The sequence below is a fragment of the Sebastes umbrosus genome, chromosome 1 (assembly GCF_015220745.1).
Source record: "Sebastes umbrosus isolate fSebUmb1 chromosome 1, fSebUmb1.pri, whole genome shotgun sequence".
Taxonomy (NCBI): Eukaryota; Metazoa; Chordata; class Actinopteri; order Perciformes; family Sebastidae; genus Sebastes; species Sebastes umbrosus.
In genome coordinates, this window is record NC_051269.1 from 9,648,524 (window position 1) to 9,664,135 (window position 15,612).

Sequence of the window (15,612 nt, forward strand, 5' to 3'; positions counted from 1 at the left end):
TTTTAAGAAAGAAGTACCCCTTAGCTTGAACAAGAACACAAACACATTAAAGTCACAGGACAGATGTTGTAACCAGTTGATCACCATTATGCTGTTTAACACCTCGCAGGCCATGATTTTAATCCGGTTTAATACAAATGTGGTCTCATTGTCAACTCATCTCAATCAGAATAGAGCTCTTACATGTCCAGAAGAACCAGATAGTGATGCTGTATTTAGTTTAAGAATGTCTCACACTGACCTACTGATAATAATCACAGTAGACAAGCTCAATACAATCCTGTAGAGAAAACAACAAAGAGTGGAGTGACCTAAATATGTCCCCAGAAAATAAAAATAAAAGAAGGACTGGTCTTCAAGGTGATAGAGTTTATCAGGCCAGAGGCTGTGCCCCTCCACTCAGACCCCCACTGCCCCGTTAGATAACTCACTATAAAATCTGACACAATTTGAACACAAAGTCTATAATGACAGATTCCCCAGAGAGCAAATATTGGCAATAATCTAACACGGTTCAAGGATGTGGGTCAGAGATTGGGGCCTATTAGATTCAAAATAATAAGTAAATTAGCACTTGTTGGGGAATATGAGCAGACACAAGGTATATGATAAGCTTTCTGGTTTTCCTAGCTATTAAGGTTAGAATCATGGCTTTGTGGAGTACAAAAAGAGGTCATAGTGGTTGAGAATTTGTCCCACTTGCCACCAGCGAGAGCAGGAAGTGAGAAGAGGACGGTAATGACCCTGATTACTGACTTCACACTTTGATTCGTTTGTCTTTGTGAACTTTTGACAAGTCTTATGGCAAGTCTCTATAAATAGATGTTGCACATTCAAGGTTGCACATAGTGTCCAGACACTGTTAAAGGTGACTTGAACAGTAGCTATTTTTTAATTTGATTAAAGTAGGTCACAAATGGAAAAAGTGAAACAAGCATGTAACTTCTGATAAGATTGTTGTAATATTAATAACATATGGGGCAGGACAAATCATGCCAAAACCTCCTAGAAATGGACCTAAACTGTCTTAATTCTACCTAGCACTGCTACAAAGGTGGTTCATACTAGGTTGTTGAATGCTATTAGACTTCAGTAAGTCTCTGGCAATTACATCCAGCACTTCAATAGCTCAGAAGAAGTACAATTTGCCTTCATTGTAGTTCAGGCATCAGACAAAATTGCGAAACATATTTAGCATAACAACAAGAACAGTTTCAAAAATCATGACATGATTTTAAACGCAGACAGTCTGCATCGCAAATTGAAATTAACCATAAGGGACTAAAGGCGAGACACGCAGGGCAATAACAATGTTTTTCATGCACTGGTCAATTTTGAGATTTTTGGTTATTTTTGCTTTTATAACATGTCTTCTTTCAGACGAGTAGAGAGTTAATACACATTTAGGTGTTTATTTTACTACATATTTGAATACTATATTTGACTACTTTGTCTATTTGTGTCTGTTGATTTCTCCTAAATTCACCAAAAGTTAGCATTAGATAATACCTCATTTGCATATTTAAACATAAATGTCAGAAAAAAATAAATACAAAAAATAATTGTCTTAATGTCAGTAATCAACTGGGGAAGTTTCCTGGTGATATCTATTTTTTTTATTTTTTTTTACCCTATTCCCCTGTAGTGTCTTCGCCATGTATGGAACGTTATTCATATCTATAAAGGTTGTTTTCTCAAAATGAGCTTTTTCTCAGACTCTGAGCCAAATATCTCCACATCAGTAGCACTTACATACATGTACACCAAACTTTCCAGTTTCATTTCTATTATATTCGGAAGGTTTTTACAGAGGCGTTTGTTCATATATTATTCATACTGTAGCCTGGTTTATAGAACATTTTATTCCTAAAAACATGGTGAAAATTGTTTTTTTTATGGCTGTATGGCAACAAAATGAAACAAGAATTTTGAACCTAGCTTCATCCAGTGTTCATATTTCTGGAAATTGATGCAAATTAGATCATATTTGATAAGATGATGCCTCATTTACATATTTAAACATAACATTTCAGAAAAATTGTAATATAAAAAATAATTGTCTTATTGTCTCCATCAACTGGTGGAGTTTCATGCTGATATATATCAGTTTAATAGAACAATTTTTACACTGATCCGGGGTGTCTCCCCTTAAAAGACACACAAGGGGCTGACAAATGCTGCTAAAACCTAATATGTCCCCATTTACAGCAATGTTTGCTATGGTGACTGAAAACAAAGCCTCCTCACTTTAATGGATGGTTCACTCATACTAATAGATTCGAAAACAGTAGCTATTAAAAAATGTCTTTGGTTAAATGTCAGAAATAATTCACATGTGGAGGATATTTATTGCGATGAGCTTTTGTGTCATCGGCACGTGATAAAGATGAACTTTTCTTTGTGAGTGCAGGTGTATGTATATGTGTAAGTCGGGTTGTGGGCATAGATTTTTGTGGGTTTTATTTGTTGTTATGAAAAATATGTCAATAAAAAGTAATATTCAAATGTTAGAAATGTATGCAATGCACGATAACAACAAATGTTTTAGCTTTGGATGTAAATGGCTTTACGAATATACTGCACAGTATATTTGGCCTGCTGGGAAACCATTTTTCCACACTGTCTCGTAGTGATTACATTTTTTACTTTGAAAGAAGCTTCTGCTTCAGTGATGATGAGCATTAGGAAGAGGAACACAGACTGGATCAATACAGATAGGTTTACAGTAGAAATCAGCTGCTGTATGGAGCATCTGATCTACTCTGAGATGGAAGGGTCGATCCCTGCTTCACTCCTTACCCAAAAAAGGAAAGCTGAAATCAAATGCTGTGTAAATGCAACGCTAATTATCGGTCACGGTAATAATAATAATTTTAAATTTAGACCCCTTAATTTTATTCATAGTTTTATCATAATACAAATGCTTTGGGAATATCAGCCACATGAATGTGGTCAACAACAATGACAACAACAGCTTGTGTCGCTGTCACTCTGCAGTACATCAAAACTAACATTGTCTACACTAATTGATGTGTTTTGACTGATGCAAATGAATAGATTCTTTTCAAAATAATGAGTGAATAATTAGTCATAATTAAGTGTGCTAACAGGCGCTGATTTATTAACTGATTTCTCCATACCGCCGTCGTCAGCGTTCACTGCATGCCAGGCTTTATTTTAATGATGCTGTCTGTCCCAATCAGTGTCAAGCCATTCCTGTAGAGAGAAAAAAGTTAATTATGAAACTTTCACTGTGCCATGCTCTGTTGACACTGTTTCTATCTTACACAGTTCTGCATTGAGTGCCATAATAAAGGCAAGTAATACAGAGGGGACACTCTACAGTGATTGTAAGTCCAGAGGTGATGCAGCTAAAGGAATTACCAGGAGAAGTACTTCACATAAGTGCTCTTCATTACAGTTAAGAACGAATCACGATAAAGTTAAGTGAGCTTATACAGTAGTTATGCTTCTACATAGACGTACATTTTAGTACATTCATTGTACAAAAGTGCAATTCCATATGTGAAAATGACTGGCGTGTCAACGTGAGCAAATGAGTGAGGACATAATGTTTCATAAAGGAAGATGTTAGAAAAGAAACTCCTTAATTTACAGTCCTGTGAATGTGAAACTGGTGCAAGGAGAAGCAGCCAAAACAGCTCAAACAGCACATAAGATGAAGATGAACTATCTCAGATTAATTATACCCTGCCGAGTTGACATCATCTGGATACAGAGATATCATATAGAAAATCCATTTGCATCTTTTGACCTTTCATATATGTGTCCTAAAGATATGTTGTTTGGCACATCCAGCAAGGGTTGAAACAGGATTACCAACTATTTGGCATCTTATTCCTCTTTCCTATGTATTCTTATCATTCATTCTGAAAATGTTTTAGGACAGAAATGCTTAGTTTCTGCCACAACATCAGAAGAGCTTTTTTTAGTATCACGACAGCGAGCCTGAACACACACAAAAATCCATGAAAATGCAAATGGGGACAGTAATATTAAACGTTGTAGTGGTGCCTGTTCAAGAACAATAAAACTCACGGCAGTCATAGGTGTGACTGGACAGATTTCATTTTTTTTGTGCTGTCTTTTGTTCTATATCCATAAATAACTGAGACCACCTCGTGTTTGAAGTCAGATACATGCAAAACATGTTAATAAGCAGTAAGCCATACCGTTGTACTTCCGGATGTGGTCTCCCTCTGTAGCTAATTAAAAAGACATCTTTTTGATCTCATAATAGCCCTGCTGCCAGGGTAAACAAAGCAAGTGACAATGACACAAGAATGGATTTTTGCATTTCAAGAGAAGATACAACTTTAATACTGGTCTATTTTTAACTCAGTTTGTTTTTTTAGCAACATCTTTATTCAAACATCCCATATCACAATCACCCTATGGTGATTTTTTCTGGTATGATAAACTATTGTTTTGTTCTCAAGGAGTCCAGTGATGAGATTGGAGGGTGTAGAGTAAATACAGCAAACATTTTCTATCAACATTTAGCAGCCAGTCACCCCCCTGTCTTTCTTGATTGACAGATTATTGTGATGAAAACAGGAAATATGAAATAAAATGGCTAATGGGAAAATTTGAATTGTGAATTAATAGCAGACTGTGGAGAATGTTGATTTAAAAACAGCTGGAATATACATTGATAAAAAATAACCTGCAATAAAGTCTGTTGTTGTGAAAAGAAGCAGGATGATATAACATTTTATAATGTCAAGCTGAGTCAAAATTTCATGGTCATATCATATATTTTGTGAATATTTATTCATATGAATATTTATTTCACAAATGTGTCTTGCTGCTTTATGTTGAACATTTGATCCTTGGATCCCCAAATACAGATGGGGCTATGAACTGAAATACAATACTGTTCTGTACTGTAGGTAAATGATAACAAAGTCCCATGCAAGTTACAATAACGTTATGGCAATAAGTGGGCCAGGCCTAATGTTGGTGGGTTTAAATTATATATCGATAGTCTTACCTTGTGTTTCAATTACCCGACACGCACAGTGAAGCACTTAACGTCACAAAACAAATTATGTTTGAAAGTTCAATGTTTTCTTCTTAGTTACTGATAATATTGATTTTTGTTGTTCTATCATTATGTACTGTTTGGTTTCCACAATAACAATAGTAAAAAATTGTAAAGAATTATATATAATAAATTTGATCAGAATTTTGGCAGAATTTCACAAGGTCAAGGTCAAGGAAAACTTTATCATCCCCTAGGGGCAATTTGTTGTACAGTCAGCAGTACCACACAGTCATAAAAAAACAATAAACACAATAAATAGCCTATTAAAGGCAATAAATCAGATTCACATTCAAATTCAAATTCAAATTCAAATTTCAAATTCAAATTCAAATTCAAATTTCAAATTCAAATTCACATTCATGAATTCAAATGTAGTCACTCTAAACCCTTATTTATAAGATTTGAAAATGAAACCAAACAGTACATTAAAATATTTTGTAACCTTGGCTCTGACATTGTTTGTCTGTATTAATGACTCAATTATTTGTATATGTTTTGTTTGCAATAACGAATTTATTTAAATAAATAAATAAATACAAGTAGTCTAATAGTTTTCTTCGTCTACTTCCGGTGAGTCAGACATCGGTTGCCTGGCTGGTTGCTGGTTGCTAGGGTAGCGTCAGGTAACCATGGAGACACTTCCTGTGTTAGCTAAACTGTTGTCATACTACTGCGTCTTTACACCTTTTATATTACCTGCTTGTACAAAATGATAAGATAAGTTGCTTTCCAGTGTATCTGTCAGATATTAAAACTATATTTTATCTCGGTAAACACGCACTTCAATATTGTTTTCAACAGTTGACGTGACGTCACGTAAGATGTTCAGGAATAATTATCAGGTGAGTTTATTTTAACCAAACTAACCTCTGCCTTCTATTACCTGAACGCCTCGCTCTTTGTGAATAACATGCTCTCTGTTTGGGGCTCATATGAGTTAGCATGTTGTAGCATCACATTAGCTGCAGGCTATAACAGGCTAATAGTGAAACTAATGCTGTGTCTGGCAGGGTGGAGCTGTGGTGGAGATCTTCACTGGACAAGGTAAAGACCCTGTAGCCAGATGGAAACTGTATGGAGGTCCGTCAGCCATACATAAGGTGAGTTTCCAGATCTGCTAGTTTACCATAGCCTACTCTTATGGTGATTAAACGCACTCATTATTGCCCATAATCAGTTTAACTAGTACAGGGGTCAGCAACCTTTACTATCAAAAGAGCCATTTCAGACAAAAAAAATAAAATAATAATCTGTCTGGAGCCGCAAAACATTTGATCATTGTGAAGAAGGTAACACAGTTTATAGTCTTAAGTATATAGTATAGAAGTCTAATGCAGTGAGGGCCAAAGTGCAAATGTACTACAGAGTATTAACGCCACATTGAGGGAAAAAACATCTGAGATTTCCAGAATAAAGATATAGTATTATGAGAAAATAGTCATAACTTTACGAGAAAAATAGTCATAATATTACGTAAATAAAGTCATAACTTTAGGAGAAAAAAAGAAAATAACACGTAAAATTACTACTTTATAATATTATGACATTTTTTCTCGTAAACTTATGACTTTATTCTCAAAATGTCAGATTTATTTATTTTTCCTCAATGTGGCCCTAATACTCGGTCGTTCAGTCGTACCATAGACCTACAACAATGATAAATTAAAATTAAAATGTAAACAAAAAACAGTTATTCATTTCCATTTTTAAAAATCCACAGGGAGCCACTGGAGAGGAGCTAAAGAGCCGCATGTGGCTCCGGAGCCGCAGGTTGCTGACCCCTGAACTAGTCCTACATGTGTCCTTTACGTCAAGCTAGCACACAGGATAGACAGCAACAACATGCAAGCTAATGCAGTCCAATAACACACCACAGGTTACAGTTACCCAGCCAACATGGTTATGTGGGCCCCACATGGGTTATGCTGCGGGTACCTGGGTACCAAGTGGGTATGGGCCCAAAATGGGTATCTTATCAACTAAGTTGGTCCCACATGGGCTCCCCATGTGGGTTACCCAAGTTGGTTCCTAGTGGGTCACTAATGGGAAATTAGTTCATGGGCTCAGAATGGGCAACACAAATGGCGCCCACTTGGGTCAACTAAGTTGGTCCCAAATGGGCTCCCCATGTGGGCTACCCGTGTGCGTCCTAATTGGGTCACTACTGGGAAATGAGTACATGGGGCCAACATAGAAACTGTGGACAAACCCACTTACAACCCATATTTCAACCCATGGAGTCCCCATGTAGTACCCACATAGAACTTAAAGCTGGGACCAAGATGGGTCTTGGGTATGTTGCCCAGTTGGGACCCACATAACACCCAGTGTAATCCTGCATGGAATCCATGTGGGCAATTGGCATTGGGTCATTATGGAACCCGCAGACAATCCCATATAGGGCCCATTTTTCAGCCCATTTACTACCCACATGGGCCCCACATACAAATGTTGGCTGGGTAATGCAGTCCAACACACACCACAGGTTACAGTTACTAGTTAGCACAGTCTGAATGATTACCACAGGGCTGAATAGTGCATCAAACATTGAACTGTAGAGTTAAACTTACACTACAGCAGGGCTACATTGTTTTGAATTGTAAGAATTCACATGGGTGTCATCTTTTACAGCGTGCATTTGGGATGCTATTAGTAACGTTACAGTATACAACTTGTATGAGAGATTTGTTGAAAACTGTCAAAATGAGGGAAAATACAAACTCATGTTATCATTAAATTGTGTTATAAGAGAAATAGTAGATGCCACGGAGTACTGTTTATCTGGCTATACATTTTCCCCTTGCTCACATTGTATTTTTAAGCCATAATAGAGCTCTGCTCACATAAAACATGTGCTGTCTGCTCAATGACACAGTACAGGTACACAATCAGAATATAGCAAGGCTTCTTATGTATTATTTCTTCCTTAGGAGTACAATAAAGAAGTCAAAGGGTTTGTTTACTGTCTGGAGGGCAGCAGCCAGACAGTCAAGATGCAAATGCCAGAGAATGGGAAAATGTCTCGTAAGTCACGCACCCATTTGCAAATTCTATGTTGTCACACTCACGTGTTAATATTAATTCACTTCTTTGCCTATTTCTTTATTAGTCGGACTGCTCCAAAGATTCTTGGTCCTTCAAGTGAATATTCCCCAGTGCAAAGACTTTTCCATTGAGCTTGTGTGAGTACAGCAAGCTCAATATGTTTTTTTAAATTCTTTTTTTTTTATAGCATACACTGTTGTAGATCTCAGTAAATCTTTAATTCCATGGTTGATAAATGACTTTTATTACTGTTAGTGTGGCTCAATATGGTAGCCACAGTAATTAATGGAGTAAATTAACACTTTGTTACATAAGAGAATAGTTAATATTATAATGTACAGTGAAATATAGAAAATAATCATTTTGAATTCCCCCTCAGACCACTGAAAAGTATGATTAAAAGATATTTAGCTTGAAAACCCCTTGAACCACTTGGGAAATTGATTATATTAGCAATAACTATTGTAATTTTCTTAAATAATCATTTATGATTAAGATATTGTTAAACTTCTTGCTACAAAGCAGGCTTTTATCTTAAGGTAAGATAAAAGGAATAGGTGAGGAATAGACGGGACTGTTATGTACACAGGTAGTGAAAAATAGGTTTATATATACATATTATAAACATATATATATATATATATATATATATAAAAAACACCAATGACCAACAATATATTACAAATACAATAATAAGATAAAACGTCTATATACAAGTCAAGTGTTATGGAAATTGTAAACAATACAAACAGTGCAAAAAATAATTACTATTTGTAAAACACAGTAGCTTATAATGTTTGAATGTTTATTAATAGAAAGAAGAGTGTCTCTCAGTGAGTTACCACTGTTCTTATGATCAATAAAATACAGTTTGTGCAATCAAGACTCTACAAAATCTATATTTAAAGTGTTTATGGAGTCTTTTATTGTGCTGTAAACTCTTCATGTATGAATTCACTTCATGGTAAAATTCAATTTACTACAGACTCAGGCTGTGGTAGTAGCAGTGTAGGTGCTGCTGTTTATATTTTGTTATGTCATGGGAGCAATACAGAAAACAAACTAGGAGGACATACTGTCAGAAGTTGAAATAATTTCTCACTATAAAGTTACTTACCTACTTTTTTACTTACACACTACATCATTTTAAGAATCTGGGGAAATATTGCTGGTGTTGTTGTTCCTCCATTAGAGAGTGTCATGACAGCACTACATTAAAGTGAAAGCACCTTTAAGAGCTTACCTTACAGACCAATAAAGCTTGTGACTTCCTCTGCTCAGGACTTCTTAATGACACCATTGATGCTGCTGGTGATAATTTATGTTCTGTTGTCTGTTATTCGCAGGATAACTGATTCAGAGCATCTGAAAAGAAGACTTCACTTATCGACAGTACATAAAGAGTTGTCTGCTACACTTTTGCACGCAAAGATACCTTTTGTTGGACTGAAACGCAATATTGTGAGTATCTAACTCATCCTTGAAATGTCCTTTTAGTACTTTTAGATTCGCAAATTTCAGCTATATGCTTTATCGTTGGTATTCATATCTTATAATACGTATTGAGCTGCATCTCGAGGAGATCCTTTTACTGTAACTACAAAATCCTATGTTTTCTGTTGTCTCAGTGGTCTACTTTGTGCGTCGACCTTGTATCGTTCACCGGTGAGCTGTTCAAAGGGTTTTTGTCGCTGGATGGCATCACTTTGTTTGCTACCTGTAAAGTCCGCAGAATCTTCACCATGAAAACTGAACCTGCAGGAATGTCACATGATGGTAATAACTAACGTCAAAAAGTTTCTTTAGTCTACCTTAAAGTTCCCTCCACAAGTAGTTATTCAAGAGATACAATAGCTAAGCCCCGAAGTAAGTCAGTGGTCTTCACTTTGAGTTGATTTATTCTGAGTTTTTATGAAATTGTGTGCATGTGTGTGGAGAGAGAGAGAGAGAGAGAGAGAAACAGTTGGCTGTTTTCTGTGGTAGTTGGCTGAGAGATCAGTGGTGGTTATTGTTTAACTCTGAAATGGCTCAGCAGAGCCAACAGCCGCACTTGGCGCTGTCATTGTCATTTGTGTTTTTTTTGTTAATCAAACTGTTACCTTTGTTGTATGATGATATGTCACTATGATGTGTTTTGGTTTATTCTGTAGGCTAAATATCAGATTGTTCTCTTTTCTAGATATGTTTCTCAGTGGTGCTGGTCTCATGGACTTGATCCCTCGCAGTTGCCAGTTCCCACCAGATGTGAACCACGTCACTCAGGTGTTGAACATGGAGAATTTGCGGAAGGCAGATACAAGGGCTGGACTGTTGAGCTCTGACTGTGGTAGGTAAGAGCAAATCACAATGAACAGTGGTGGAGAGTATCTAAGTACATTTACTCCAGCACTATACTTAAATACAATTTTGAGGTACTTGTACTTTAGTATTTCCATTTTATACTGCTTTATATTTCTGCTCCACTACATTTTGGAGGCAAATATTGTACTTTTTATTGCACTACTGTACATTTATCAGACAGCTTTGAAGCCGTTTCACACCAAGCACAGATTTCCGTCGGAAAAATTCACACGGAAATTTATAAAAACAGATTTTGTGGGTTCTTATGAATGCTTGCACAAAAACATATTCAGACAGACCTCGATTTCAGCGGATTTCATCTGCGGAAATATATATTTGACCAATGAAATCCTTTGTTCCAACGGATCGTTGTCATTTGACATAATAATTAGCCATCTGCTTCTGTTTGTTGCACAGATAGTGTATATTTTCAGAGCAATGGGCCTTGGAACAAATGGGCTTTTTCCGGTCCAGTGGGACATTTTTCGGACTATTGGTGTTTCAGAATAACAATGGGCCGTCCCCTTCTCAACACCCAATAATGTACGACAAACACTTATACCTCAACAACCAAATAAAGGACAATATATGGCTTGAGATCGCCCAGCAGCTGGGATATGACTAAGATGCTAATGTAGCTGATATGCACTTGCTAATGTTAGCCACAACAGCTAGCATAAGCATCACATTTGGGGTCTGATTACTTTATGAATTGTATAGTTAACGTTAGCCCCCTTGACATTCTCTGTTTGTGTTTTTGTTGTGTGGAGTTGACACGGCACTATTTAGAAGGAAACTCATTGGGCCTTGAAGAAAATGGAACACAGCAACGCGGTGTGCATAGTTGTCAATGCGGAAAATCCGAATGCGGATTTTCCGCACTGGTTAGAAACAGCTTTTAGAGTGGCGGCTATTACAGCAGCATCTTAAAACCCATGGTTTTGAGATGTTCACCAATTACATATGAGTTTAAAATGTATGTATCCACATACTTTTGTCCATTTAATATACGTCTTCTCTAAAGTATCACAACATGTTGTAACTTATGACAGCCATACTGTAGGTGTGAATTTATACATTTACAACACAAGATAGCAGCCATAATCTACCAGTGAATCGGTTAATATAATACATCATGGTGCAGAAATTGTTGCACATAGAGAAATTGTTTTCTACGAAGAGACTGTGATGATAATCGATTTGTTTTCCTTGCATGAAATTCCTGTGGTCCTCATTTTTGTGTTCATTTGCACCTCACCTGTACTCGGAGAGCTGCAATTATCTCCTCATATAAAAAGACATGCACCAGTAATCCAGTTCCGCCGCCTCTGTGGCCTTTTTTATCAGCGCTTATTTATTTGTTCTGACAGCTGTCTAAGTCATGTTGAGTCAACCGGCAATGCCCATAGAGGAGAGCAGTAACTGCTCACAAGAAATAGCTTTTCATAATTAGCATCTGCATTATTAGCATAACATTCCTAATCATAATTAAAACGATTGCTATTAAAGTAGGCATCCATTTTAACTGTGACGAAGTCGCCTGGTGAATATCGTTGCTTCAGTATTCAATCTGTCAGAAACTGTTAAAAGTAAGTTTTTATCATGCAGCAACAAACAGACTGTGATTATCTCCCACACCAAAGACATTCTGTTTCAAGGTCGATGAATTTTATCACAGATCAAAATCCCTGCTCAAAATGTTTTTTTTCAGTCTATCAACTATCGTACATCTCATTTTATTCCTTATTGTTACCACATTCTTTCATGAGCCTTTGCAGATTTGAAGTACACTGAACTTTACTCACTCCTAAACTTGGGTCATTTTCTGAGTGTCGAATCGGCTGCATCAAAGGAGTGTGACTTCTTCTTTTTCTTCACTCTCAGTACACCCGACTCAGCTCCGTCTTTATCATCTCGACCATCTTGTGTGTTTTGTGGCATGAAAGTGTCTGCTCTCGCCTCTGATGATCAGGAGGAGACAAAAAGTGTGTTTTTCTGTTTCGTATCGGCGGAGTTGGTCCTAATGAGCCCTGGCACAGATACAGCAGGGTCAGTTCGTGGCCCTATCATCACTCCCTCCACAGCCCATTATTTTTACATGATGATAGGGAGCAGATTGATGGATTAAAGAAAAACACCAACTCAATCAGTTCAGCAGGAGAATCTAATTTATATACGACCATGAAACCCCAACCGTAAAGAGTATGTTGTAATCAATAGGTTCTAATTCAAAGTATAAAAAATGCGTGTTTATAAAGTTTTCTATTCACTGTAAAAAGAAAAAAAGTTTGAAAGGGCTTTGTGACTAGTGTGGAGGCGGCTTCTTGCTGATCTTTACAATGTTCGTCTGAGGCCTTCACAATGAACTGGCTTTAAGCCTGCATTTTTCATCTATATGAACTAAGTGACTTTTGCATATCTGAAGCATAACCTTGGGAAGTTTCCGCGGCTACTTGATCATTAACATGACTGACAAAAGATTAGGAAATTGCTTACAATTTCCAGCCCTACTTGCCAGGTAGTTTAGGTCTGAGGATTTAGAAAGTATAATCTTTTATTTGTTTATTTAGAATATGTGTGAGCATAAGATGTAAGAAAATTCGTGAAAGAAACTCTCCAAACAACAAATGGGAATTTCTTTTGCAGTTCCTGATCAGTCTACCACTGCCAGATCAACCAGTTATCGACGCTCCAGGCCCCAGGGTGTTTTACACACAGCCTCAGGCTCCAGGGTTTCAGGGCCGCCTCCTCAAACTGGAAGAAAAAGCAGTGCAGCCCCAGACGGAACGGATAGAAGTGTACTCTTTATCTCAATTGTGGTAATCTCATGAATCCCATAACAACATATATGCCTATATGTCTCACATTACCATAAGTACAAAATGGAACATGTTGTCTTTGAACTTGTTTTTCTTCTTCCCCGCAGGGATCCGCGTCCAGTAGAATGAACCAAAAAGTTGCTGCAGAGAGTGAGAGCAATGCCAAGCCGAGTGAGGATTTATCACACGGAGAACCTGCCCACATTCTTCTTGAGGGTAGATATGAATATGAGTTCATAGTGTTGTTTTATCCGGTCTGCATGCTTCCTACACCTACACCTATACATGCCCTGGTTAACTATTACTGTATATCACAAAATCACTTTTTAATCACTCTTTCAATAATTTATTTGTTCGTCTTTGTCTTGCATGCAGAGCATGGCGAGGACTTTAAATTCAATGATGAAAGGCTGTGTAGGAAAATTGGACCAAAGCTGGCTATTAACAGTGTATTTTTGTACAAGGTACTGCACATATCTGGGTCCAAATTTTTGTTTGAAGTGCATGTGCCAACCATCCTCTGGTTATCTGGCCAAATATGGAAGCTGCTACTCTTCTTTTTCTTTTTTCTTCTTTTTAAACACTCACAGAGTGAACTGTTGGCCACAGTAATCATCATCTCGTCTGTTATCATTTTTTTGACTTTTTTTCTGTGGATAAAACACAAGACTTTACTATTCAAATTCAACACATATAGTATATATGTATAGGACATATTAAGTTGATTAAAGCTGCAGTATTCCATAATAATATTTCAGCATATTGTAATTCAAGTGTTCTGAGAGAAAACTAGACTGCTGCACCTCCTCATGGCTCTGTTTTTAGGCTTTAAAAAATGTAGCCCGTGACGGGAGACTTTGACCAATCACAGGTCATTTCAGAGAGAGAGAGAGCGTTCCTATTGGCTGTGCTCCGGCTGGTGGGCGGTGCTTGGTATTTCTTCAGCTGATCTCAACATGGCTGCCGGGTCACACACTTTCTCCTTTTACAGCTAAACAGTACACTACAAGATGTTTCTGAAAACATTTGAGGAGAGAAATAGTCATTACAGTAACAGAATATTGATTCATATTTGATCAGCGCTGCCTAGTTTGAGCGTTTAATCGGAGTTTGTGAGTGATTGACAGGCTGATTGGTTGTTTTCCTCCGGGTCTGTGAAATCTTGCATATGCCATTAGGAGTACCTGAGGACACAGAGGCACATGACTTTTTTTACCTGTCACATGCACTACTGTCAGGATATAGTGACCGTGTAATAAAAATAACTTTTTTAAATCAAATTTGCTCCATTTCTACCCTCTGCTGCTTTAAAACAATCAGTTAAACAAAAATACTTAACACCAAAAAAGGAAAATAACGAAATGAAATACAAAGTGAGCCTTGTAGCAAATCTGTATACTCACACTTTGTAAGATACCGAGGACTGGAGCTGCCATCACATTCGCACACTGATTCACAGCACAGTTAAGAGGTGAGGGGGGTGGCCATTACAGCAGTGTTAAATACAGAACAGCAAACAGCAATAAAAAGCAAAGAAACTCATTAAATATTCAGTGAAATGAGCAGAGCAGAGGCCTGTTAGTCTTTAAGTCGATTGTTTTCCTTCTCCTGAGATCAGCTACTATGTGTTTAAAGACTGTGTCACTGGAGATCATTGATTGTTCAATTTACGACTTTGGCTCTTGCTTTCCAAAGGCGTGTATTCATGGCACACATCACCAACCAGAACAATCTTCTTTTAAAAAGCCCGTTCATAACTGTTTTTATATCCGATTGGGTGTTAAAACCCACAGCGGCCATTTTCATTCTTATCTCTGTAGTTCGGAAGCGGTGCCGTTGCTGTTCTTCCAGGACACCAATAAGAAGCAGCTAACATGGAAGCAGATAATGGGAAAGAAGGAAAACAATTGTCATATTTATAGTCTATGTTGTAATGTGGACCCAGAGGTAGAGCAGTTATCTTAAAAGGCAGTTGATTGCTTTGGTCTTTGTTCAAAAGCCTGGTCAATAATAGGTAAGCAATCAGCGAAGGCAAACGGAGCCAGAAAGGGAGCTGACAGGGAGGCATATATAAGGCACATAAGACAATTTGGCAAAGAGAATGAGTTGGTGGACCAGTACTGTATTTGTACTAAGTGACTGATAGGTGGGAATAAGGAGCGGAAAATGTGAAAATGAACTAAAAAAGAAGCTGAACCCAGGACAGAAATATAACTGACAAGTTATTGGAAGATCTCCAGACAATTACAGTTGAGCCCTGTAGCTAGATAACGTGATTCGGAGCAATGCCCACTGCCTATGCTCACATTTTTGCACAAGTGCTTGCAATCATAATTGATT

The 15,612-nt window shown here is 37.3% G+C and overlaps 1 protein-coding gene across 5 annotated transcripts in view; it reads left to right on the forward strand.

Annotated features, from left to right (window-relative positions):
* The first annotated feature begins 5,706 nt into the window (after positions 1–5,706).
* Positions 5,707–15,612, forward strand: part of cfap20dc (CFAP20 domain containing) — a 41,750-nt gene continuing 31,844 nt past the window's right edge. For 2 of the 5 annotated variants that reach the window (XM_037787342.1, XM_037787371.1), the window contains exons 1-9: positions 5,707–5,910; positions 6,079–6,168; positions 7,999–8,092; positions 8,178–8,250; positions 9,460–9,574; positions 9,742–9,889; positions 10,293–10,439; positions 13,100–13,272; positions 13,380–13,488. In XM_037787342.1, the coding sequence (XP_037643270.1) occupies positions 5,890–5,910; positions 6,079–6,168; positions 7,999–8,092; positions 8,178–8,250; positions 9,460–9,574; positions 9,742–9,889; positions 10,293–10,439; positions 13,100–13,272; positions 13,380–13,488 (970 nt within the window). In that variant the 5' untranslated portion in view covers positions 5,707–5,889. Of the gene's footprint in view, positions 5,911–6,078; positions 6,169–6,788; positions 6,839–7,998; positions 8,093–8,177; positions 8,251–9,459; positions 9,575–9,741; positions 9,890–10,292; positions 10,444–13,099; positions 13,273–13,379; positions 13,489–15,612 lie in introns of those variants that run through there. The other 3 variants (XM_037787351.1, XM_037787361.1, XM_037787382.1) reach the window with 3 other exon arrangements.